The sequence below is a fragment of the Cavia porcellus genome, unplaced genomic scaffold, assembly GCF_034190915.1.
Source record: "Cavia porcellus strain 051 isolate PalLab524CR breed Dunkin Hartley unplaced genomic scaffold, mCavPor4.1 scaffold_10, whole genome shotgun sequence".
NCBI lineage: Eukaryota > Metazoa > Chordata > Mammalia > Rodentia > Caviidae > Cavia > Cavia porcellus.
Window position 1 is genome coordinate 85,262,818 of NW_026947493.1, and position 27,294 is coordinate 85,290,111.

A 27,294-nucleotide genomic window follows, 5' to 3' on the forward strand; every position below is an offset into this window, starting at 1 on the left:
TCAGTCGTAAGTTACAGACCATGGAGCAGTGTCCTTTCAGTTTGCTGTGAAGTATGGGGAGGAGTCTGGGGTGTGAAACGCTGCTCCTTAGCAAGCTGAGCTGTCAAGCAGAGGAATCCAAATCGCAAGGCACTGGACAAGAAGCTTCCGTGTGTTCTGCTGATTGGAAAATATGCTGACTCTCTTCTCGTCATGGTTCCTGGCTGCAATCAGCGTGTCTGCATCACGCCAGGAACCTGCCTCTTGCTGTGGCTGTTTCTGGGGAATAGTCCTCTGTTTGTCAGCCCTGAGATACCCACCTTATTGTCGACGTGTAAATGATAGGGACTGCATGGAATCCATTTGAATTGACTTTTAGAGAAAAACATGTTTAATCTGTATTCTTTCCTGCCAGGAAATTTCATGTCAATGAAACTGACAAATTGTTTTTGAAACTCATCTCTGACTTAGAGTTCCTTAATTGAGAGTCAGCTGATGGTGAGTTTCTTGCTTTGCTTCCTAAGTTGGCACTTTGAGCACATTTTCGACTGTTTACCAAGTGTACTGAGCTAGGACTAGAACTGCCTTCGGGCAGAGCTTCACTTAGACTCAGTCTAGCTGACGTTTGACCTGGATCTGTGTAGCCTAGTTGTTTCCCTGGGCTTTGTCTTCCAACATGATATTTAAAATTCTGAGCGGTTTTAACACAGCCCTCATTCCTTACAGCGGTGGGTCTGTAGTAACTTTAGATGACTGTGTTACAAGTCTGTGTCTTCCTATGTAGTGAAAAATAATTAAAAGTGTATGCACTGTCTGAAAAAATTAATTTTTTTCTTCTTTGTCAGCATGATTTCAAGCAATGTGAACAACTTCTAACCATTTACATGTAACTGCACGACTAACAGAATGATCATCAAAAGTCCTTATCACTGTGTATATTGAAGTTAATACATGATGCTTAGCCATTAAAGAGAAAGAATAAGTAGGAACTAGATTTATTTGTGATTAAGAGAGCCTTCATATGGTTTCCCTGAATACCTACTATTATTCATCACACAGTATTTTAAGAAGTGAATGAATAATGACTGAATAAGACAAAAGTGGTGCTTTAGGGAGTAAATGAATAATGACTAAGAATTAAATATTTGTGCTTTTTACAGATATTGGATAATGTTAACATTAGAATGACTTAGAGAAAATTTTAAACTTTGCTGTATATTGTTTAAAATGATTACACTCCAAAATCTCAGGGTGCTAGTGATATCCTGATGAGGTTGCTAGGTGATGCTTACCAGAATTCCAGGGACATAATAATAGAATTTTCTTTTTCTCTGAAATGTCTCAAGGTGTTCTTCTAATGCTGCCATGCAGACTTTGGAAACTGGACCACAACAATACATACTGGCGCCACCCGTGTTTCCTGACTCCTTATCCTTACTCCTCTGCAAAGCAGACCATAGAAACTTTAATTTCTTCCTCAAGACAGGTCACAGAAACTGTGATCTCCCCTGCCTTAGTCTGGTCAAGAAGTTTTTGACTTACCTTGTCTGATAATTGATGGGAGACCTCCTGTTATGGTATGTGTCTAGATGAGCTCCAAAGCCTCGTGCGGTCATGGGTGGCAGGCTTTTTGAAGGCAGCTGAATCTAGAGTTTGTGATTGGTTCATTGTCTAGAGCTAGGATTGGTGGTGTGAGTGCTGACCCCACCCCGGGGTAGGTAGCTGCATACAATAAAGGGAGGGAAGGAAGCATGCGTCTGCCCGTTTGCCCTTTTGCTTGTACCATTTTTGGTGTCTGCTTCAGCCACCATGAATGATTGTCCTTAGCCATGCCACCCAGCTTTGGAGCCATCTGAGTGTGAACCACAGCCTCCACAAACTGTAAGCTAAATAAAACTTTCCTTGCTTCCTCCCTTCAGAGAGTCCTGACCCACACCTGTGAAGAAAGACATACAAAATTGCCTGGGCAGGCCTGCTGCTCCCACCGAGTCTGATAGCAGGTGATTTTCCCATCATGCTTGACACGCTAATCTGTTCTTCCATGCACCTGCAGTGAAATTGCTGTAGCTTAGGCACAGCACACACATGCAAGTTCCCAAGGTGCTGGCCAGGACAGACAGAGGAGCATGTGTCTCTGTCTATAGCCTTTGCAATAAACTAGTAGGCATGTTACCTGGGTTTTAGGAACTCAAGCAAATCAATCAAACCTGAGGCAGGGGTTGTGGACATCTGCATATACAGCCTGTGGAAAACACAGTGAAGCAATCTGTGGCTTGTGATTGGCCTCTGCAGTGGGTTGGGGCTTGGGACTCAGCACTGTGGGTGCTGACCCTACTCTAGAATAAGAAACAATTGGCCAGAGGTCACCAAGTGGTAGAACTGTGTGCTGGCTTGCTGAAAAGTACCGCACATTTTGGGGCCAAGAAATGATTTTGTGAATGTGCAGTAGAAGAAACAGTTTGGGTTTGAATTGGTGTTTCATTCTGCACTCACAGAATCAGAACTAGAATACTGGTGGGAATACTGAGTTCTCAGACTTGAAATCATCCTCCCCACTACTACCACCCCAGAAAGAGAGGTGGGAAGAGGGTCTCATGAGAAGCTCAAACCTTTGCTCTTTTCAAGATCCCTGTGGGTCAAAGCTCATGTTTTGCTTGCGTCTCTCAGATCATTAAGAGTGTGGTGTAGGTGCTCAGTCAACAGCTGAGTGAATGAGGAAATGAAGGACACGTGAAGGTCATTAGAGAAGGAGCTGTCTGAATGATGGAGACATAATAATATCTCAGATTCCTCTCTTTTTCCCAGACCCTAAGCAAGTTTCGTGAACTTTCACTCTTTCTACTCAGTCTATAGTTCTTTAACTTACCATAGGGGCAAGGAAATACGTGCTTTCTTTTTAAATGAATCTTGTTTTTCTTTTAAAATGATATTTTTTGCGACTCTTAAAACTTGAGTAGATGGTATATAGAAGGTGTAATATTATTTTTCTGATGTTGGAATATTTATACAAAACATTGGACTCTATTTCATTTTTGGAGATATGTGTGTAGGAGCAACCAAATATCAGTATATTGCAAATATTACTAATATCCATGGCTTACCTTTTCTAGAGGCTGAGTTGTTTGTGATTTTTTTTTTTTTTTTTTTTTGCTTGAAGTCATACCCATACATTGACTCTTCAGAGTTCTTAGCATTCAGTAAGAGGCTTAGTTTCCTGCTGATGGCAAAGGGCTTTCATAAATATGCTGTCTAATAGAACAGAACTGCTATATTAAAAGTCCCTTGTTAATGGCAGACACGGTTTTTACTGGCAGTACCACTAGTTGTTGGTCTTGGTGGGGATTCTTAGGCTGTGTCACTTAGCAGTTAAGAGGAAATGCTATGCAATCAGAAGATTTGGATTCAAGTCTTAGTTTTGCTATTTATGTCATTAGACAAATTACTGTATAAACATTGGACATCAATTTCTATGGATATTCCTGGTTTTGTTCCTTAATAATCTGTGTACACTTGGGCAAGAGACATCCTTGACGTGCCTCAGTTTCCTCATCTATATAACGTTAGCAACAATATCTTTCCCCAGAGATAATGTGTTCATTAAGTGAGTTTATATGGTGGTGTGAAAAGTTGTTTAGAAAAAGCCTGGCGTACAGGAAGCAGGGCATGCGGGCCATTCTTCCACGAGAACACAGGAGTTTCTCTGTTAATTCCATATCCTCAGTGACCAGTCTGATATGTCACAAGGACTCAAAAACTGTTATTGAACAAATATGCACCAATTTTCTTGTTTGTTAAATGACAGCGAGTTACTACTTATAGAGGATTTATATTAAATGAAGCGATTTATATGGAAAAGTTAGCTATTCTTAATTACTATGCAGAAAGGGCCATAATTAAGACTGCTGAGCTCATATATTTGTTCTTCCTCTATTGCATAGTTATTCTACTTTTGTGACTCATTAGTTTGATCTTCAGGTGTTTTGTTTTTTAATCTTGCTCAAATCCTAGCAGGATTTTTTAGCCTAATTAGTAAATTACTTGTTTCCCTCCATGGACATGTTCTTTTAAGAGATAAATAATATCACAGGTCTCATTTCAGAAACGATGAAAATATTGCTCATTTGCCCTTTCTGTTTGTCTTCTCATTCTCTAAGCATCTTATGGCCTCTTTCACTTTTGTGAGTTTTGGATTAGCCAGCTGTGAAAGAGCAACATCTGTTCCTCACTTTCAAAATCTGCTGAGTGAAAACCAAATATACTTTTGAAAACAGAAATCACAAAAGTTCACCATGTGTTTATACCAAATTGACATAAAGCAAGGTATGGGAGAATATATTAGGTATTTTGGATTTCATATGCTTGTTATGTGAATATACAGTATTGATTTTTATAAGGAAGGCAAATATAGATTAAGTATCGGTATTCATTTAGAGTGAACATTGTGATCTTAAAGCTGTATTGCCATGTTCATTTCAGACCCAGTAACTGACTGTATCCAGGTCCCTGTCAGTCATCCACATTTGTTGTGAATGTGGAGACCACTGTCAGTGGTATGCAGGCCACCTTCTGAAATCAGACCTCTGCGTGTGGTGCTCTGCCACAGTCTAGTTAGGCAGGTCATCTCATATCTTTGGGTCTTTTCTGACTCATCTGTAAAGAAGAGAAGGTGATAATAGCTTCCTGGGGTAGATATGAGAACCAAGTGGCATAATTAGCGTAATATGTTTTATAAACTAAAATCTATAAAATGCTTTTGCATATTCATCAAACATGCAAATAGAATGCTATGATAGGTTATGCAAGTTGTATCTGTTTATATTTTCTTGAAGAAGATGATTTTCATATTTTCTGACAGAATCTTGCTTGAGGCCATATATACCTCTAGAAACAATTTATTGTGTTTATTTGGACACTGTACTTGCATTTGGATGAATAAGATCATAAATAAGTTGTGATACTAAATTATAATGATTCTGGAGTACCAGGTGCCAAGCAGCTTCGTGAGACAGCCATGCTCTGAAGTTTCCAGGGGCAGCGGTGCTGTGTGTTGGAGGCCATGCCAGGCCTTCTGTGCTCCCTTGTTGGTGCGGCAGTGGATCATAGGAAGGTGGTCTAAGAGTTCTGGAAAAGTTAATGAGAGGAGACAAAAGTCTACCAGAAAACAGAAGGGGGTGACTGTAAGTCTAAACCACCGAAAGTGGTGACTTTTTGTTCTACTGGTCCTGTTAATTGTGCAAACGTTTTCTGATTTTTGGAAAGGCCTTGGAGAATGGCATGTATTTCTCACACCTTCTAAAGCCATGGTGTCCAGTAGCCAAGTCCTGATCCCCAGAAGGGCCTGTGCCATATGTGGCTCCGGCCTCCTGGCCTCCCCGAGGCCCACAGCAAGGTCCCTATGGCGCCTTGGCACCACAGGTTGGCTCTGCCTCTGCCCCACACCTCCGTGTGAGGCTGGTAGACTTTTTCTCTCCTGGGCCCCTTTGGCAGAGCATCCTGTGTGTTACTGACCTGGTCTCTCCTCCCCCAAGTAGGTGAACATGAGGCCAGGGATTCTTAGCCCTGGTGGTCACTGCCATGTCAGTAGCGTCTACAAAGGGACCTGGCAGGTACCAGGAGCCTTGCTGGGAGCTGGCTGGGGTCCAGCCTGCAGGTGTTCCAAGCAGAGCATTGGCCCACGTGCACTGCTCAGGAAGTGTCTGCTGAGGGAAGAACCACTGCGGACCTGTAGTTCCATGTCACTCTACGCTTGAATCCCCTACCGCACACCCCAGGAGTGTTCCCTGCCTCCCCTGCCCCGCAGGACAGTGAAGAAGCTGGGCGACTCTCCCGGAAGGAGGAGGCTGTCCTTGGGCCCCTGCCCTGCCATGTTTTTCCACAGGCGGAGCAGGCGGAGATTTGCGGTTCTCACCTTGCCTCAGGTCAGGTTACTTGGCCTTTACACCACGTTGTTTGTAGTGTGCCCTTGTCGGTTCCAAACTGCATTGGAAGAATGCTCCCTCTTATTTAGCTATCACGCCTCACAGTACCTGTTGTCATTTTTAGTGACAATGTGTAGCAGATTCTTATAGAGAAAGAAGAAACCAAAATCCTGAAGTTAAAACAAAGTTGATAGGCATCCCTGTGCTTTATCGCTTTTGTTTTACCGAGTTGGTTCTTTCAGAGTTGTTGGGGAATTTTTAAGCTGTTTTTCTCTGTTGACTTTTCATCTTTGTATTAAGAAAGCAAGCCGGCTGTCCTTGGATTTTGGGGGGAACCCGGTAACAGCGGGGAGCCTCTGTATCAGGACTTGGGGACCTCAGTGCTCCTGGCATCGCTGGCGGGAAGGGGGGCTGCCGCGGGCCTCGGGCCTCCTCCCCTCGCGGGCGCGGCGGGGCGGGGACTCGGGCGGGCCGGCACTGGCTGCTCGCGGGGCTCCCGCTGCCGGGAGACTGCGGAGCTCACCCGCGGCGCGACCCCGGCCGGCCGGCTGCCGCCAAGACGCCGCCAAGATGGGCCGGCAGGGCGCGGGGGGCGCGGGGCGCTCCATGCAGCGCGCGCAAAGCCGGGGCAGCCTCTCGGCCTCCTTCGAGGCGCTGGCCGGCTACTTCCCCTGCATGAACTCCCTGGAGGAGGACGCAGGTGAGGCTCACGGGGTCCAGGAAGGGCTCTGCCCAGCAGCGGAGAGTGCGGGAGCGGGGCGCCTTCCTAGGGACACAGATGCTTGGGGACTGCAGAAACAGGAGACCCTCGGATGGGGGACAGGGAGGGCGGGTGCCCAGGGGCGCGCGGAGGAGGAGGCGGCAGCTCAGGACTCAACTCAGGTGCTAAGTGCACTGCGGTGCCGGCCAGCGAGGGGCTGCCGTGGGTAACTCCGGGGAAGCGTCTGGAGGCCTCGGGAAAGTTTTGAATAGTGGACCGTGTGTCGCCCTGAAGAATGTTCCCAGAAGACTTAACAACTAGCGCTGCAAGTATGATTTGTAAATCGGAGTAGGAATGAACAACACTGATGGTTCCGACCCTGAGGTCCAGAGTGAGCGGAGGTCAGCCGTGAACTATTGGCCTTTATACTGGTGTGCGGCGCAGCCTCTACCACGACGGCCACTTGCTGTTTATAGTATGACATCTTACAGGACACCTGCAGCAGCCCTGCTTCGAAGAAACGTATTCCCGGTTTATGAACAGGTAGAAATCATTTTCCCTTATTTCGCGGGAGATGGAGGGTGAAGAATGGAAAGTTAGTAATGTGTGTGGAAAAGGCTTCATGCTAATTCGCTGGAGGTACTCAAGGTCTTCTCAGAGTCACAATATTAACTTGGTATAAACCAATATCCACGTAACAGTAAACATGTTTTTAATTTTTATGTGAGTTCCAGTTTTTATAGTATTTATATTTGTACTTCACATGTTTTCAGTAATCGAAATTCTAGGAAATTAAGTCAAATTTAAAAGTTAGGTTGAGTAAACAAATGACCTTTCCTGTAGCTAAAACTATAAGCACCTATTATTATCCAGGCACTGTCATGAGGACTTGTTGTGTATGTACTCTTGGGCTCGTAGCAGCCTCATGAAGCAGTGTTTGCATTGTCCCTATTTCACAGATGAGAAAACTGAGGCAAGGAGAGCTGACAGATTTGCTCGGGTCACAGTCAGCATTTGAACTCAAGCCATCACCAGTGCAAACTGTGCGCTCCACTCCTGAGCTGTCCTGGGTTTATTGCCCAGAAATGATTGGCCATGGTCACGGCAGGTCAGTGATAATGCTGAACTCCCTGCTTCAGAGTGTCCAAGACAGGATCTGAGGACACACCTTACTGTGGACTCCCTTCCCATCTGCTAATTCCTCACCAAGCCTTCCGTCTTGAGTCTGTTTTAATAAACCTCTTCTTTAAGTGATAACTAGAATTTTTAGGTTTACAAAATACTGTCCTAAGGGTTTGCACCAGATAGAACGAAAAACTTTGTCATACGGACCAGTCATAGGGAGAACTCCTACATCCACACAGAGGACATGCAGCACCCTGAGCCCCCCACGCAGGTCACGTGAAGGTCAGATGGGTAACATCTGAGGCGTGCTAATGCAAATCCGTCCCGACATAGGGTTCTCACACTGGTTGAGAACAATTGTGTAAGAAGGTAGTGGTCTGCTAGTCGGTGTGATTTGACTAAATTATCCAGTCAATTCAGTAGCCAGTCTGGTTTCAAAGCTAGTCTGCTTTTTGAAGTCTTTGAAGAGATAGTATAATGGCTACAGAGTCTCAAATGTACCTGTCTTCCCATTCCGTAGCTCTGTTCGTCTTTATATAGCATCTCCAAGTATTACCATTCTATACAAAAAGTGCTAAGAAGTCTGCAAAGAGAACATACTCTTTTCATGCATTTATTCCCCACTATTACTGAGCACATGTGATGTGTTGCAGCTATGGGAGTCCAGGGGTGGGGAGCTGTGCTCCTCACCCGCTTAGTGCTCACAGTCTAACGGAGACAGACATACACAGAAGCAACTCTGTGACTGTCACTGGGCACGAGACAAAGGGCAGAGCTGTGACAAGTATACCCACTTGGAAGCAGAGAAGCTCCACCAAGAGAGTGACTCAGGAATACCTGAAGCCATTAATTTAGGTGTCAGGTGTACCAGTTTCTCACTAGGTGGATCCAGCAGCCTCCTGAATACCTCTGACAGCCATTTCCCTGGATTCCACAGCTGCTGCGAACCGTGTGGTGGCGTTACAACGAAACCTGTCCTTTGGCTGTGTTAGCCAACTTTCCTATGACCAAGACACAATGCCTGACACCTACCATGTAGAGAAGAGACCGAATGGGGCTTCAGGGGATCCAGCCCACGGTCAGCTCACCCGGGCAGTAACCCCATGGAGGACCGGTGTGGCGGGACGAAGCTGCTCCGTTCATCAGAGCAGGGCAGTGGTGCTAAGAGAGGCAGGGGGTGGGTCCAGACGTGGACTCCACCCCTCCAGGGCTCACCTACAGACACCTGGAAGTGTGCTGTGCTGTTCTCAGCAGCGCTCAAGGCAGTCAAGCTGACCCAAGCAAGCTGCTTGGAAGTTTATAATCCTAACTGCGGTGCTCTGTGTACCGTGTCCTCACTGTCTTCCCTGTGACAAGTATTTCCTTGTTGTGTGCCATGATCTTGGAAAACAAGTACAGTGATGATGTTTACTGCGTACCTCCTCTGACCTGTGTTGGGTTAATGTCATGGAAACTCTGAGAGGAAGTTATTTTCCTCCTCTAACACTTGGGAAACTGCTCACAGAGCTTAAACAAGATCCCGGACTGGGACGGAAGGGCCATTCCTCTGGCCAAGCAGGAGAAGGCTGGCGCAGGCTCTTGGAGCCTCCTTGTGTATTTACGGTTCTTCATTTGCATCCTTGTCCTTGAGACTGTTTAGCCAGATGTTCTTCAAATGTCTGCTTTTAAGTAAAAAATGATAATACTTTTACTGTTGTTCAACGGTTTATTAATTGGTTTCTTGTTTTTATCATTGAACCCATGAGAAGGTATTACTTCCACCATGTAAATTTCGTGGCCCTCACACGGAGACTCCCTGAATAATGTCATCTGGCAGAGTGTGGCAGTCACTCGAGGCAGGCAGCTGCAAGGAAAAAGGAAACACTAAAGGAAAAGCCGTCTCCCTTACCGGTGCAAGGCAGGCAGGCACAGAGTTGGGAGCAGGTGCTCATGGCCTTATCGTGTAGGAAGGCGGCCCTTTTCCTCACTCTTGGCAGATCTGGGTCCTCAGAGCTGGGGAATGTTACTGTGGGCCTAGACTGATGCTTCTCGCTTGGGGATGGCCAGGCCATGTGGTGAATTCGATTCGCCCAGTTCTGCACTCTGCCATCTTCAATTAAAGAAGAACAGCGTCGCACAGAAGAGCCATCCACTGGACACAATGCCATTGAGCAACGTGACTCTTATGATTTCTTCTCATACCACTAGCATGAAGTTTAAATTACAGGAAGATCATCTAAGTAACAGGAAATTTGAAAATCACTAGAAAACTGAGGAAAGAATCTTTGCATGTGATAGCAAAGCATGGCAAAGAAATATAAATGTGAAATGCACTAATAGAAAGCGAGAGGCCGCTCATCCAGAGAAGGAATATAAAAAGGCCTTGTCTTATTCTAATCCTTGCGTAAAGTAAGTAACACACTTAATTCTTACTAGTTAATGCCATTTCATTAAAATAGCTTGGAACACTGCCCATGCTCCCCCGAAATGAAAACCTCACCACACATTTAAATGACTCACATGCAGACAGACATCAGAGCCTAGAACAGCAGGTGTTCAAACAGTGTCTGGTAGTAACAGCAGCTAGTTCTGCCACTCTTCTCAAGGTGAAGGTCAGTATACCTGACTGCTGTCCATTGCATTCACACTGCGTCAGAATGTAACATGTGAGCTAGAGTTTCTTAAATCGTAGTGTCTGCACATATTCATGGAGCCACACTGGAGGTCAGGACCTTAGTGCGAGGCTATTGTGGATCTTTCTCTAGGAGATATTGCTTCTCCCAGATTATGATTATGTCTATAAATGGGTCTAGCCCAGGTTCTGCTGTGTAGTCTTTAAAGCAATGAGACAGGTCAATGATGCCCTGCCTGTTATTTCTGTCTGCACTGGGCTGAGTGACAGCCATGCTGTCCACTGAGAACAAGCCTCAAGGAAAGAAAACTGCACATTGACCGGAGGCACCGGCCCAGAGCACCAGGTCCGGCCCCGTCTGTGATGTGCGCCTTACTCTTCCTGCGCTCTCTCTGTGTACTGCAGAGGTGACCTCGGGCCTCCTACCCAGCCCAGCTCCCAGCGCTCACCGTACTGCCCACTCTTCTCACAGTCACTTTCCCCAAGCTGCTCCCCTCTCCCCAGGTAATGAAACCCGGTTAGGCCCTGGGGCAAGGCCTTTGTTCCTGTTAGCCATCCGTGCTGGATCTAGGCCCACCTTGCCTTCTCACAACTACAAATATGCCTTGGTGTCTTGATTCTTGCCATGCATTGCACTGAAGTGGGAGCTTGGAATTACTAAAATTCCAGAAACTTTTCCATGGGATTACAAGGGGAGTCGCCCAGGTGGCCCAGCAGAGTAGTGTCACTAAGCACAAAACCAATGGTGGCACGCAGGCTCCATGTGGAGCTGAGTTGTGTAGAGTGACCTGCTGAAGAAGCCACGAGAGAATGATCACCACACTGACCCCTCCCTACCGAGGACTATCTGTCCTGGAGGAGGCCCTTACTGTGGGGCAGATGAGTCGTTCTGCAGTGTCTGTGCTGTCTCGCATGCTGTGGTTCGGGACTGAGGAAGAGGGAGAGGCGCATTAGGGCACGTGAAGAAACTGCCAAAAAAGATAGTCAGTACTAGTGAGGAACTACTGCTTCCTTTTTCCATCCGAGATGAAAATGGAGTCTACTGCGATGTGAATAATGCTCTGCGGGAAGATGCTGCAGGAAGCCTGGGCAGCACCCTGCAGCCCGGGGTCCCAGCCCAGAGCCGGATGCTGTCGGGAAGCCATGGCACCCTGCGGCACCTCTCTTCCTTGCCGCTGTCTGCGCAGCTGCTGTGTGCCTCAGCGGCCCCTGGCTTCCGTTCCCAGCCGCCCAGCCTCATGCCAGTGCCCAAGGTTCGTGCTGCAGTTTGGCTTGCACCATAAACTGGGCCTTCGTTAACCACAATCCCAGATTTCCAGAGAAGACGTTTCATTACCCAGCATGCTCCAGTGTAACAGCAGAGCCAGGACCTCGTGAAAGGTCCCAACCCTGTCTCGCACCGTGAGCAGCTGGTTTAGGACAGTTGCTGTGAGCCTGCAGACTGCCACAAGTCCCTGAGATTCAGACTTTACCCGAACCTAAATGCAAGGAGAGGTGTTTTAGCTATTTTAAATGAAACTCAGTGAGTAGTCAGTTGCTTCCCATAATTCTTGTAAGCCAGGAGCTGGTAAGTTGGGACACGGTGAGACAGGTAACTACAAAGCCCCTGGAAAGCTGATGAGATCCTGCACCCCAAGAGGTGGCGTAATCCTGTCTAAAACGGGCTGTTAGCTTTACTTTTACCTCAAGGTGGGTGTGTTACTCTCGTTTTCCCCAAAGATGAGCTATAAAATGTCTTTGTTTACTTAAGAGCTTTTAATTTAATTTTTTTTGAGACAGGGTCTTTGTAGATCAGGCTGACCTTGAACTCACTGTGTAGCCCAGGCTAACCTTGAACTCACAGTGATCCTCTTGCCTCAGCCTCCAGAGTGCTGAGATTATAGGCATGCACCACCATGCCCATCAAGACCCTTTAACTTTAAAGTGTTGGTACCTGAAAAACGTTATGCAACATTATTTGAGACAAAACACATTCGCTGGCCAGATATAGCCCAAAAGCCAACGTTTGCAACTTCTTCCAGGAAGCACTTCCTTCCCCAGTTCTCCTTCATTCCTTGTGCTCTCACTGACACCAGGGTGACTCGGGACCACGTTCATTCACCTTCACATCCTCCGGCCGCTGCCAGTCCGCCCTCTGCTCTCCGGACCTCCCCACCCAGGACAGCTTCACTGCCTCTGTGTCCACTGTCCTGAACGTCATCTTGGTCCCCACATTATTGTCCTTTCAAAACCTTCAGTGTATCCCATGGCCTTTCAAATCCGGCCTCTAGCTTGGCGCTTCAGGTCTATAAAAGCCTGGTGTCACATACAGCTTATTTCTCTGCCTTCCACGGCAGGTGGCTCTATCAGCCTCAGCCTCCTCGCTGTTGGCCTCCAGCTTTGCTCACCCCCGCCTTGCCTTCCTCCCCCACTATATGGACCACTGTCAGCAGGCCCACCCACACTCACCTCAGAGCCCGTGTTCCTACCCATCCTCAGACTTGTAGAGCTTCTGTAGGAGAGAAAAGCTGCCTGGGTCTGGATTTGAAGCACTGACTCATCTTGTAATGTCTGTCTTGGAACGTCAGGAAACAGTGCTGTTGTGTTTACTATTCTCTTTTGTCACATTTCAGAATCCTTTTATCTTTTTCTAAATTTACGGATCTGTGCTGTCTGATACATTAGACAGTACAGAGCCACATATGGCTCTTTAAATTTAAATGAACTGAAGATTTCCTTCTTGTCCATTCAAACCCTGTTTCAAGCACTATGTGTGTCTAGCAGTTACCTTATCCAACAACGCAGTGGTACGACATGTTTCTGTCATTACCAGAACACTCTGTCGGACAGTGAGCTCTCCTTACATGGAACCACTCGCGAATCACTTAGCACGTATCGCCTTAGATTGTCATCATTTACTATTTCACTTTGCCTACTAAATTAAAAACAATTACACATGCTGGTAAGTACTGAACAAATATATACTGAGTGAATAAATGAGCCAGTACCCAGCTGCTTTCTCTGTTCATCTTCAGAATGGTAAGAAGCTAGTGGAACTGGAAGGGTCTGCACGGATTGAACAGCTGTTCCGCTTCTTGTAGGTTTATGAGGATTTAAACGTCATGCGTTCTTGTGCTCCGCCTAGAAACTGGAGATGCTTAACGCCATGTAAACAAGCTTTCCACATAAACTATAAATGAAGTGTGTACACAGTGTGTGTCTTTTATTATGCCCAGAGCAATCAACAGAAATCAGCTCTGGCAGTGCAGGCAGAGATGATACCTGCTGATGGATATTGGGTAGAACAGAATGCCTAGGACAGCTGGAGGGCCTGGGCCGGCAGCTAGGAATGATGCCCCGAGGCTGCTGCATAGCTGGCCACCACTGCTGCCCTGCTGTGCTGCAGGAGCCTGGGGCTCCCTTGGCCCCTTCCTCGTGGGGTGGAAGCCCGTGGGCCTGCTGGCTGCCTCAGTAGCTTCAGATCTAACATTTGGGGCAGCTTGGCTATTTGATCACACCCCCATGGCAAAGCAGGTTGGAAAGTGACACCTGCCAGCTGTAACTTCTGCAACTAAAGAGTGGGGTGTTTTTCTTAAGAAGAGAGTTTAAATGCTGGTCAGCCAAAAGCAGCACCAGACATCCACTTTGTGATATGAAGTCATTACAGCGGTTCAGCTCAGCATGACTCATAATCTTTAGCTTCTTCGAAGTAATGTTTGCTATTTGGTTATTTTCCACTGTGTTCAGTGTTGCTAAGCATACAGAAAAGGAAAGAAATCTATAGAAGAAATGTAAGGGGAAGAACTTGACTTCCAGGACGGGGACTGCCTCCGTGGTGGAGTGTGGCCCGTACAGGAAGCCTCTGGGTTCAGGCCCCTCGCCACAGACAGCAAAACAGTGCAGAAGACATCTCTTTATCACGTTTACTTTTTCCTGGAGATTTTCCCACACAAATATACATGATCCCTCTTGTTTTTGAATGTAGAACATGGTTCCTCCTCAGAAGGGCAAGAGAAAGCTCTCATCCGTTTACCACACGCAGGTTAAAATCCAGCATCTTCCAGCACATGGTGGTGTTTCTCCCACATCTGAATACAGCTTTCATGCTCTGCTGACCTGTAAAAATAAAGACGAGTTATCTGCCTCCAATATGTCCAGTTTAAATGTAAAGTAGTAACAACCAAAATTAAAATCCCCATGTGGGAAGAGGAAGAAATGCGAGCCGTCATTCACAGGAACCCTCAGACTGCCCTGGGTGGACACGCAGAGGTGCACGGTGCTGTGGGACAGGTGGCTGCCTGCGGTCCTTCCTGAGGCTCCCTGCAGCGTGACACAGGGAAAGGACCCGGAATGCTGCTCTCTCTTAAATCCCTCGGGGTCTCCTCAGGCGGGCGTGTATGCTTGTACTGGGGCCCCGCAGAACCTCCTTGCCGTGCAGAGCAGCGTGATCGAGGGGGCCGTCTCAGCCTCACAGTGTGGCCTACGCATGCACGTGTGCCGACCTTCCTCCTGCCAGACAGCTTTTAGTTGGATAACATGGTATGTCATCTGGAACACTGAAGGTAAATCACCATAATGCATTATTGTGTTTCCATTAAATTGCTTTTATTGTGAGTGTGACACAAAGATTTTGTGATGCTGAAAAATAAATTCCCTTTATGTCTGTAGGTGTGTCACATAGTGGAACATTAAGACCAGTTTTAAAGGGCTACAATGGGCAGTATCCTGACAGCTACCCTGCACAGTCCTTAGCTCCATTTCTTTGATTCCATCCAGTGACAGGGAGAAGTGTATCTCCCTGATGTCTGCTGTAAGTCATGGTCTTGGTTATCCTCCACTGACGCCAACGGACAGATTTTAGAGCCACGGGGTACCAGAGGGCCTGTGCCCTCCTCCACTTGCCTGTGTCATAGATGAGCCAGGAACTTGGGTAGCATGTGTGACTTAGAGAAGGCCACACGGCCAGCTGGCTAGTGATGGGGCTGGCCTAGGCTGCTGGTTTCTGACTCCTGCTCTGGTGTTAGTGACAGTAATGCCATCAGGTGATGACTGTTACAGTTTAGACCTAGAATGTCTCCCACAGCCTCGTGTAATAAGAGGTGGGCTTTGGAAGCTGAGTGGTCACTGGGACACTGTGCTCACCCGAGGATCAAGCCACTGAGGCCTGGCCGGGAAGTGGGTCCTGGGGTGGGACCTGGAAGGGTGTCTTCTTGTCCCAGCTTGCTTTCTCTCCTTCCTGGCTGCCATGGAGAGAGCAGCTTTCCTCCACCAGGCCCTCCCACCGTGGCATTTCTGCCTTGCAGCCGGTTGGCCACGGCTGAAGTCAAAACCGTGAGTCAGTTTAAGCCCTTCCACCTCTAAGATCTAGAGTTGCATGTTTAGTCCCAGTGATGGGAAAACGACTAATACTAGACTTTCTCTGGGTAAGTGAAGACTGTCCTAAGTACTGTGTTTACTTTTCTTAATTCTCACAAAAATCCTATGTGGTCCCTTTGTTACCATCATTGTCACGTCACAGTCGGAGACTGTGTCCAACAGCAGCAGTTGGACACAGGGCCTGTCCCCCTGTGCCTGTGCTTTCCCCACCGCCGCTCGGAGCTACCCTGGCTTCCCCTCCGCACCCAGCCAGGCCCGCAGACCACACAGGAGCTCTGTTATGGATCTAGCAGCTGCATAAATCCTGGTTCTGTCACTTCCTGTATAGCTCGGGGAATTGTGTGGTCTGCTGGGGCCCTTAGATGCGGCATCTTTTTTTTATGTAGTTTTTGTTTTGTTTTTGTGTTTTCAGAGTTGTTAGGAAAGGCTGTGCGGATAAAGGAGCCTGTAGTCAAGGATGCGTGCTTGCTCACTGTGGTCCCTTGGCTGGTTCTCTTTACACAGCAGGAGCAGGCTGTCAGCTCTCTTGTCTAAAAGCCAGATGTTAAACTTAAAACAAAATAGAATTGATTGTCCTGCAAAGCCTACGCCCTTGGATTTTTAGAAATCTCACTTCCTCTCCGAGTCATCTGTTTCCTGTGCACACTCCCAGTCCCCATTTTCAAGCCTCACTGAAGTCTGCCCTATTTGATGGCAGTTTCACCAAAGCATTGTTCTCACAAGGTGGACAGGAAAGTTGCAGGGAGAAACCAGGTCTCCCTCGCCAGCTTAGCACCTCCCATGACTGTGTCACCACTGGGCAGAGCTTGTCAATTTTGATGTGATTGTTTGAGGATCATTATGCAATAGAGTCATAAATAGTAAGTAGCAGCTTCATGAAACTGAGGTCTGCTCTGTAGCCACATCTTTTGAAAGACATTTTCCTTATTTGTTCTGTGCATGTTGTTTTTTTTATTTGCTGAACACTTGAAAATAAATTGCAAACAATGTAAGGTTCATGTCTAAAGATTTTCACATGTGTATTTTAAAATAAATTCTTTTTTGTTCCTTTGAGACAGGCTAACAGTAGATATTGCAGACTGGCTTTGAATTTACTATGTCACCCAGGCTGGCCTTGGACTCAAGGCAACTGTCCTGCCTCAGCTTCCCACGTGCTGGGCAGTTGTTTGTAGTATATGCAGTTCTCTGTCCCAAACAATTAGCAGGTGGATATCCCATCTATCATGCAGTCCACAGTTATATTTTCTTTACTTGCCGTGAAACTGATTTTATGCTGCTTTATTTGTAGGGTTGCTTATTTTGTTTTGTTTTCCCAAACAAAAGTCAAACTACACTGACAACACTTAATGGTCACTTCTCTTTGATAACTTAGTCTAGAATGATTCCCTCACTTTGATGATTATTTTTATTATGTTTGTGTTTAATGGTGTTAAAAGACTGCTCTAATTGTCTTGAGTAGTACCCTATCTTTGGGTTTTGTCCAAGCCTCCTGTGAGACTGTGTGTGTGTGGGGGGGGGGGTTATTTTGTCACTCTGTCCCCTGTGTTTTTGAACACTGGAAGTTATTCTCTCAAAAACTTGATTGGAAAAGGTCATATTTTTTTGTCTAGAACAGCTTGAAAGATGGTATGTCTCTCATATCACGAGGCGCACGTGATTGCCCCCACTGTCCGCCGTGCTCTCCGACCACTGAGGTGGTGGGAGCCAGCTCTCCCGTGTTAGATTCCTTTGCCCTCTGTGTCCTATGGCAGAGCTCACGTGTAAAAAGATTCACTGGGTGACTGACCCGTTTCTCCACGTTCGCCTCATGGTTTTAGCCTCCGTTGCTGAGCCGTGCTATCCTCAGTTATTCCAGTAGACACTGATAATTTTTAAATCTATCCCTCCTTCTTCATGTATCGACTAACTTTTCTCTGTAGGTCAGCACTTTCCCTCACCAGCAGGGGAAGCGTGGGGTCTTGTTACAGTTCCGATCAGTGCGATTGCTGGCTATCAGTTTTCTAAGATGCTGTCTTCGGGTGTGTGGGACCGAATTGTAGGTCAGTCACAGTTTATGCTTTGTTGCACCCTTTAAAGCATACAGCAGCTCCTCACCACTGAGATGGGAAACAGAATCCAAGCAGCGGCTCACCAGGAGGCCTCCGCGAGTCACGGTGCTGACTGCACGGAGGCTGCAGAGGGGCCGAGGCGGGCTAGCCCGAGAGGGGGCTGGTTTGTCTCGGGCTGTCGCCTGCTCTAGCTGGGTGCTGTCAACGCCACGCTGCAGCCTCAGGCTCCTGCTCTGGGCTCGCTTCATGTCTGCCCGCTCTCCGTACCCCTTCAGATGCGCCCCACGAATGATCTTCTGATGGCTCCGAGCACACGCCTCATCGTCTCAGCGCAAAGGACTGCTGTACACACGGCCATTCGCAGCCAGGCTGGACAGTCCACATGCAGCCCCGCTCAGGTCTGAGGCCCCCGCGAGACTGTCCTGAAGGTCACCACGCTGTGAAGCCACTCCTGGGCTGCACTGTTCTGCGTGGAGCTCCCTCCACCTTCTGCTATCTCTCCGTGGACAAAACCAGATTTTCTTGTGGAAATTAAGGCTAAAATTTGAGTATTTCTCACCATTTGTTCTGCATAAATAGTACCAAGGTCTAATTGTTTTACTGTGACCGAAAGAAATAGGAAAAGAGATAGGTGTAAATTAATCTGGCATTTCAATATTACAATTAAAACAAATGAGAGGCATAAATTAACCTGGCATTTTATATTACAGTGAAAACTAAGCTTATTCTGTTTTCCTTAAGTTGAGTTTCTTTCTGAGGTTGGCAGCTTGAACACTTTTAAATGGAACTAAAAGAGTGAAGGTTTGTGCAGCTTGGAGGCTTTTAGCTCCCTTGGCAGGACCCTGTTTGAAACTGTTTTACCTGCCTTTTCCCTGTCGTCTCACCAGCAGCACGTCGCGTTATGCAGTTCTTTGCAGCCAAGGACCTGCGGTATTGGCTGGGGTCTTTTCTTGCCTGGCGGTGGTGACAAAACTCTGACAGCTGCGCTTTCTGTCTCTGCAGAAGGAGGAGGCAAAAAGCTGCGGAGCACCGTCCAGAGGAGCACGGAGACGGGGCTGGCAGTGGAGATGAGGAACTGGATGACCCGGCAGGCCAGCCGCGAGTCCACCGACGGCAGCATGAACAGCTACAGCTCCGAGGGAAAGTGAGTGGGCGCTGCGGGGTGTGGCTTTGTGTGCTCTGCTCTCCCGCTCCGCCCACAGGTGGACTCCCAGTGGGCAGCCAGGCTCACTTGCCACTGAGCAGACTGACCTTGCAGGCTTCCGTGCTGAAGGAGGCAGATTTCTGCTCTACTGACGGGATGCTAACACGTGACTGTCACATCCAGGCATTTAAACCGCATGGCCTGCTGTGCACTAGTAGCTGACGAGCACAGATCAGTAAGGGCTCTCGCCACACTGTGTGGACTATGCTAATTTTTAAAAACTTTGGTCTGCCTGAGAATCATTATTTTCAAAAACAGAATGCTGATACATACCCAGTTTCCTGAAATAGCAGTTACCTTTCATATAATTTATATGATACTTACTTGCATGTGGTAATGATGATCATGAACTAATATACCATAAAAGTGGAATTGGCATGGTTTGAAGCTAAGTCTATGTCAGCATATTTTTATTTTAATGAATAAATTATATGAAGTATACAACCAAAAGGAAATGCACTAGAGTTGGCGAGCGTCTTCTCCATGCAGTCACATGAAGCTTGCCTGTGAACCAGTGGCCTTTGGTACTTTAAAACATTTCTGACAATCATGTGGCCCTGTCCCAAAAGGTCCATGGCAGTAGTGACCACAGGTCTGTGCAGGGGTGGTAAAGGATGTGAATGGAGGAAAACAGGTTTGTGGCTTTTATGTTGCTGTCGCCCTGGTAGCACAGATGCCTGGACCCGTGTGCACCCAGCATGCGGATTGGCAGTTGTCGGAACCACTGACTTGGCGTAGGGACAGGCATGTGGGTGGGCCCTCTGCCGGATGCCTTGGCAGTGAGATGCCTGTGGACTTCTGACACTTTTAAATCACTAGGATAGCTGCATAGATGTGCCAAATGTTTGTGACAACTGAATGTCTGGGAATTGAGATAAGGGGCAGGGAACAGATTTAATGTCCATGGAGAAATGGGGGAGAAATCAGCGTGCCCTGAACCTGGGCATGAGCACAGGAAAGGGCTGTGCAGGGTGTGCAGATGTGTGCGTGGCGTCCTCTGCTCCAGGCGCTGGCACCGACCGGGAAGTGGGGCGCACACTCACAGAACCCTCAGCTGCATGTGCACCCAGCACCGGTACACCTAAGTCAGGCTGCAAGTCCGTGTCCTGCTCACAGCCCGGGTCCGTGTTAGGACTGCGGCCCGGAAACTTCGCGCAGGCCTGGCTCCCTTGAGTCTTTGGTGTTGGAGAAGCTTGGGCAAACTGCTTCTGTGTGGGTCTAAAAGGTAGATACAGCAATGACAGTAGACAGACTCCTGCCAGCTGTGCGCCAGATGAGTTCCACACACAGCATCAAAGACTAAGTGGTGAGTGCGTTGAGGAAAAAATGAGGGGAGGAGAGAGGCAAGCCATAATGTCCTGTGGGGTTGGAGTCACGAGGGGGGCGCCCCACAGGGCTCCGGCTCCAGCCACCTTTCCCAGATCTGTAGGCAGCAAAGAACTTGTGGCCACCTCTGGGGAGTGGGCTCTGACTTCAGTTTTGCAGGCCAGGCTGATCCTAAAGGGGTGATGCAGCTGGCAGGACAATAGTGGTGTTAGCCCTTCCGGGGCTGGGTTTACCCTGGTGCAGACGAGGGAGATTTACTAGTGCGTTTGGTAATGAGCCACAGGCCTAAGCAATGAACGTGTTTCTCATTGACTCTGAGGATGAAGTTCAAGTCCCAGATACTGACAGGTCTGTCTCTTCTGGGGTCTCCTTCAGCTTGCAGGGGCTGCCTTGAGGTTTCTAGTGGCCTTTCCTCTGGGCTCAGGTGCTTATGAACTTACAAGAGATACAACTCGGTCCACAGCAGAGAGGAAGGGAGACATGTCCATGTGGGCAAGTGGAGAATGCAGCAGCCATGTGTTAGGGCTGGGATCCTCTCTGAGGATCAGAGTTCGGTTTTTCTGTTTAGATCTTTGGGGATCAGTTTTGGACAACTTATGATGCAAATGCCTGTGAAGCACCCAAGCAGCTGGGTGGACTGAGCAGTTGTGATACCGTAACTCTGAGTTGGAGAGACTACTGGGCATAGCCAGATGCAAGACAATGAAAACTATGAGCGAGATCACCAGGGATTCAGACAGAGAACAGAAGAGAAAGCCCTGCAAGTGACACCCAGCACCCTGGGAGGCCAAGGCAGGAGGAGGGAGAGTCCAGGCCCAGCCCGGGCAACTTAGAGATTTTAGCATGACCTTGTTTCAGAATGAAAAAGTGCTTAGGATGTAGCTCAGTATGTAGACTTTGGGTTCAGCCCCCAGGGGGGCTGCAGAAAAGGAAAAAGGGAAAGAGAAGAGGTTAGAGGACTGTGCTGAGTTACTTAGCAGCTAACTAGCAAAGGAGGCGACAGCTGAGACAGGAAAGAGGATGACAGACATCCGAGCCCAAGGCTCGCAATGCTCCCACTGCAGCCGAGCCTGTGCCACCCCACCCAGCCACGGCGGCAGCTGTCCCAGGAAGTGCAGGGGATAGGTAGGGTGGATGCAGGAGCAGGGCCAGGGTGGCTCGCCTGGGGCCCCTCGCACAAAGAAGCAGTTTGCAGGCTGCCAGAGGGGGGGAGGAGGGCACCTCCGTACTGGAGCTGGTCTCCATGTCGCTGAGTGGGAAGAGCTGGTGACAGGTGCCTGGCCCACACTGAGTGTCAAGGAAAGACCTCGCAGCCCTGCCTGTGGATAGGAGCGGGACATTTTAGTAAACAGAGGCCTGAGGTGCAGCGGCAGGGTCTCAGTGACACAGGGCATCGAGAGCCATGGGTGGAGTGGGGGTAGCATCCGACAGAGGTGAGTGGCAGGCAACAGGGCAGCTGTCTGCCACCCTCCTGGCTCTCAGGAAGCAGAGGGTCTGGGAACTGAAGCCTGCCTGTTGTTCTGTCCGCAGTCTGATTTTCCCTGGCGTCCGCCTGGCCTCTGACAGCCAATTCAGCGACTTCCTGGACGGCCTGGGCCCCGCGCAGCTGGTGGGACGCCAGACGCTGGCTACTCCTGCCATGGGTGAGTTTGTCCCGACCTGCTCTTAGGTGCTTGAAAATTATATTCTCTCAGTTCCAGATCTGTCGCAGTGTTACAAGGAGTGAAGCATCTGACATGTTCACAATGAAAGCTTATTTTTCCTATTGTAATTTTTAATGATTTTTAAAGGAACACATTGATAACTAAGATATTAGGAATATAAATAAAGCTAACAAACACAGGGGAATGGCATTAGGCAAGGCCTTGGGCACAGAGCTCCCTCTCCCCATGCTGACAGTGAGCTGTGTTTGTTCCCCTGGTGCCACTAGGTGACATCCAGGTAGGAATGATGGACAAGAAGGGGCAGCTGGAGGTGGAGATCATCCGGGCCCGAGGCCTTGTTGTGAAACCAGGTTCCAAGACACTGCCAGGTAAGAGCAGGGCAGGTGGACTGCTGTCCACAAGCCCAGCTTCAGTTTGGGGGCTTTGCTGGTTTTTGCGGGGGGCTTGGTTCCTCGTTAGATCAGGGATGGAGATGGGAGGCAGTCATCTGACTGGTTTGGGGCTCTAGAAGTTTCTGTTCAACCAACACGAGTGTTTGGTGTCCCTGGTGGGATTTCTGTGAGTGCAAACCACCGCCAAAGAAAAGACCACCAAGGACTTCAACTTTTCATTTTGTCACCGGGTACCCAAGAACTTCTTGCTTCTGTCGGCTGGTGCTTTGTCTTCTGCAGTTTATCTGGAGCTCAAAATTCTCGTGGGCAGCAGAGGCTTTAGAGTCGGAGGAGAACAGGGGCCCCCAGTGGCACCAGCCACGCACGCTGGGTGTCCTGATTACAGGGTTTGAGGACAGAGAGGCGCTATCACACCCCTCCAGGCCACATATTTCCACTGAAAGGCCACCAGGTGTGGACAGCGACTCGGTGCACTGTGCAGGGGTCACTGGGTGCCATGCAGAAAGCCATCTGAGAATTCTGAAACTGGCCTCCAGCCTCAGCGCCTCGGCTGACCAGCTCCTCAGCCTGAGTCTCTTGGCATCCGCATCCCTGCAGAAATCAGATTCACAGAGATGCTCCCTGGTGGCCTGTCTGGCAGTACATGCTCAAGGACTTGGAGCCAGTCGGCCCACTCTGTCCCAGGGAATGTCCTGATTTTTACAGTGTGATGTGGTTTTTAGGTAACATCTGCTAGGTAAGTTTTGAGCCATAGAATTCATCACCGGCTGCCTCCTCGCAGCCAATCCCAGCACATGACATGAATTCTGCCTGGTGCCCACGTCCGCACAGTGAGTAAACACCTTGCAGAGCGAGTGGTGCAAGCCGGATCACATAGCACAGCCCTGAGCCAAGCCCTGGCAGCAGAGATGAGCATGGCTCCTGACTGTTCCTGCAGACGTTCGCCTGACTTAACTTTGCACCCACGTAATCTGTCGACAGCAGAATAAAGGCCTCCACCCCGCGCCTCTCAGGGTGTTGGGGTTGCTCCTTGCCCTGCCCCTGTCAGGGTGCTGGGGTTACCCCTGCTTGTGTACCAGTCCTCCCCCAGGGAGCAGGGCCAGGCCTGATGGTGGCAAAGCTTGCTGGAGCCAGGTGCCCAGCCATGCACACCTGTGTTCCCTCTGCTCTCTCCCCAGCACCCTATGTGAAGGTGTACCTGTTAGATAACGGAGTCTGCATAGCCAAAAAGAAAACCAAAGTGGCCAGGAAAACGCTGGAGCCCCTGTACCAGCAGCTGTTGTCCTTCGAAGAGAGCCCGCAGGGGAAGGTGTTACAGGTACTCGCTTGCTGCTCCCCTCCGTTCCCGGAGTCACAATGCGTCCACTGTCCTCACTGCCGAAGTGCCCTGAAATGCCGTCCAGCTTGTGTCCTGTGACGCCAGCCTCCCTGCACAGTTCCTGCAGCTGGGGATTCAAGTCTGAGAGACAGTCATCCCACTGATCGTGACCTCTAACTTGCCTTTCTTCTCTTTTTCACCATTGGGAATAGCCCCAAGGCCTGGCGCGAGCTAGGCAAGCATTGTACAGCTCAGCTAGATCCTCAGCTACTTAAAAATTTCATTTTGAGACAAAAGTTTTGCTAACCTGCCCAGGCTGGACTCAAACTTGCAATTCTCCTGCTTCAGCCTCCCAAGTTGTCACAGGGATGTGCCACTGGGCCTGGCTTAATTAATTTGAAGTTTGATATCAGAACATTACCAAAAATAATTTAATTAATTTGTTTCACATGTGTTCTGTTGTGCATGTGATTATACTGACATCGCTTTATTTCTGTCAATAGATCATTGTCTGGGGCGATTACGGCCGCATGGATCACAAGTCCTTCATGGGAGTGGCCCAGATCCTTCTGGACGAACTGGAACTGTCCAACATGGTGATCGGGTGGTTCAAACTGTTCCCCCCTTCCTCCCTGGTAGACCCGACCCTGGCACCTCTGACAAGGAGGGCCTCGCAGTCCTCGCTGGAGAGTTCAACAGGACCTTCTTACTCTCGTTCATAGCAGCTGTAAAACTGTTGTCACAGCAACCAGCGATACAAAAAAACGTCCATAGGTCGCAAGCCCTGGTGACACTGCATGCCTCACGTCTTCTGAGCCCGTGTCTGGGTGCGGAGCGGTCCTGCGTTCTCAGTGGAAGGCGTACACATTGTGCGCTAGCCGAGGTCCCAGGTGGTGAGTGGCGTGGTAAGAACTCCCAGGTCCAAGCCGAAGCCCTGGGTTCATCTCAGAGAGTCGGTCTGTCTCGCGCAACAGAAGCCCTTTTCAATGGCACTTTCTATTTTTATGGTTCCTTTTTCTTCGTTTATCTGACCCAAAGCCTGGTATGCCACAGTGGTGGAGCTCTCCGGCCTAAAGCCATGTCACAGGTCCAGGCCGGGTCCTCAGGAGCACTGGTGAAAACAGAAGACCAAAGAAGTGGCTGGAGCAGGCGCCGCTGTCCAGCTGGCTGGGGCCCAGTGGGCAGCGCGGCAGGCGGGCAGCTTAGCAGGACGTCGTGCTCCAATGCCAAGATGTGTCGGACTCTGAAAACCAAATTCTGTGGCTACACTGTATGGATGATATTAAAGACACTTTTTTTGCATGGACACAGATTAGCTGAATACTTATTTTCTTGGGGCTGCAACTTGCAAAAAAAAAAAGAATAAAAATCAGCCATTTTCAACAATTTATATTATTTTTAAAAGTAAATTTGACTAGTGCATGGTTTTAAAACTGGGAGAGAATGCAGGGTGACACAGCCACACCGTGTTTATTCTTTATCGACGTAGTCTGTATTTTGGCAGACACCACAGGTGAAAATACTTTCTAAAAGATACTTAAAATTCTCTTTATGTGACAAATAGATACAATATATTCCATTTATTTCCATGCTAAATATACAAATCCTGTGAAGTTCAATGTGTGCAAATTTTTCACATCTCCCTTCTTTTCCTGTCCACTTTTCTTCTTCTTCTAGTCTTTTATTTTCCTTTTCCCTCCCAGAGTGAACCTTACACTAAAAAATGACAAAGTTTTTGATCTGACTCTCTTATACCCGGGTGTAATTCAGAGCTGCAGCTGCTTCCGGATGTATGAGTTTCTGACGGGAGAAAGGTCCTGTAAGGGCTCTTCTTCCTGCAAGCGTGCTGGAAAGGGTTTTGCAGCGCAGCTCCGGAGTACGGCAAAGTCGGTCAGCATGGATTTAGCCACGCAGACATTTAAACTTTTGCAGTTCATTGTACAATGCATGGTCTGTTTTTCATCTTCAAAATTCTGTTTACAAGACACCCTGCAGCCATGTGGCCACCATAATTTCTAACAGAGTTGCTTTAGCACTTGCTGTGTTCACATAGGGGTTAAACTATTGCTAAAGCCTTACGTTTTGTTTTAATTTGTTAGGGCAGTTTCTTCAGCCAGTTCCCATGTACTGTGTGGCTAGATACACTGCAGAAACTGGGAGCCCTGAGACAAAGGGCAGTTTATTAATTCACTTCTCTGTAGTAGAATTCAATTTTTCACAAATTATATTTCCAAGGTAACATAATAGACATAAATTTGCAGCAATTTTAAAACTCCAATTTCTAGGTGACTAGGAGAAAGTCACTGTCTGTGAACAGTCCTGTGACACCATCACCGCAAGTCTCCATGCAGATCCCGAAGTGAAACCCGGCCTCCGGTCTCGCAGTCAGTGCTGCCGTTGGGGCCGCGGCTCGGTCTCGGGAACCGGGCTCCGCCTCAGCACCGCTGTCCATCGCCTGTGCTTCCTAGTTCTATAGGCGCTTTGACAACACATTCTCATGGACTGGGTTTATTTTGTTGCAGTCATTTTTGAAATCCACATGTCTCCTGTTTGTTTAAGTGAAAGCCATGCACAAAAATTACTCTGTTTTTCTAAATTCAGTGCTGACCGTTCAAAACCTCCGTGCTTGATATGGTGCAGAAGATGAGGTGAGTCTCACTAAAACGCCTCCCCTTCGGTGCGATGGGGCCACCGGGTGCGATGGTCCAGCGGGGATGGCGGAAGAGCGGAGAGCGTGTACCGAGGGCCTGGCCTCCTGGGCACCAGCCGCAGCTGATTGCGTGGGCCTGCGGTGTCTGCGCCGCCCCTTAGACTAAGCGTTCATGGTGTCCTCACCCTGAGAGGCAGTCCCCAGATCTCCCGTGTGTGTTCCTGCACAAATTACTTCTGATTTTAATAAGAAGGACATGGCCGTATGGGATGTTTGTACATACTTGTCATTCCGCAGTATTTATTTAAAAATCAGTGTGGTTTTTTTTTAATTTTCACATGTCTGCACCTCGACTTGTGGTTCAGTTGTGTAAATAGCACTAAGCTGGTGACCACTGCTGCCCTGTACATAGTAGATTTTAACATAAAGGGAATTCCAGCCGGAAACGAAAGGGCAGATGAGTCCTGTAACAAACACCCACGACTGTAAATCGAGTTCATTCTGGTGATGGTATTTACCACTTTCAATAAATCATTTTCTTTACAAATGGTGTGTGCGCTGCCCTGTGACTTCACGTCTCCCACTTGTTCCCTCAGCTCCCTGCAGACCCAGTGGGGACAGGGGTGGGGACCCCCTCCCCACACTCCAGGGGCACCCTGCGCAGCCCCAGAGAGCAGGAGGTTTCTGTGTGAGGCAGATGAGAGTCCAGGCAGACAGGGCCTGGGCCTGGCCAGGGCTCTCCACTTCCTCAGGTCTCGGGGCTTGGGCGTCACTGCACTCAGGAGGTGACCGGGCCGTGGCTGACCTGGCCCATGTCACTGGGGTGCAGTGTTTAACCCCTCAGAGCAAGGTGGTCACTGTCCTGTCTCAGGCTTCAGCTTCACCGACCGAGAGGCTCCTCAGCCTCCCCTGACCCTGTGGGCTTTGAGGGCCAGGCTTGTTTTCCAGGTCCCACCCAGCCCGAGGCCCCATGACTCCAGTGTCCCCTGCAGTCCCCGCCCAGC

The 27,294-nt window shown here is 48.6% G+C and overlaps 1 protein-coding gene across 50 annotated transcripts in view; it reads left to right on the forward strand.

Moving 5' to 3' along the window:
• Rims2 (regulating synaptic membrane exocytosis 2) overlaps positions 1-26,837 on the forward strand; it is a 518,293-nt gene extending 491,456 nt beyond the window's left edge. For 48 of the 50 annotated variants that reach the window (XM_063257715.1, XM_063257709.1, XM_063257711.1 and 45 more), the window contains 5 exons: positions 18,739-18,880; positions 21,797-21,909; positions 22,197-22,298; positions 23,501-23,640; positions 24,144-26,837. In XM_063257715.1, coding sequence (XP_063113785.1) covers positions 18,739-18,880; positions 21,797-21,909; positions 22,197-22,298; positions 23,501-23,640; positions 24,144-24,362 — 716 coding nt within the window. In that variant the 3' untranslated portion in view covers positions 24,363-26,837. Of the gene's footprint in view, positions 1-6,433; positions 6,598-6,663; positions 7,141-7,556; positions 7,706-18,738; positions 18,881-21,796; positions 21,910-22,196; positions 22,299-23,500; positions 23,641-24,143 lie in introns of those variants that run through there. The other 2 variants (XM_063257744.1, XM_063257743.1) reach the window with 2 other exon arrangements.
• The last annotated feature ends 457 nt before the right edge of the window (positions 26,838-27,294 follow it).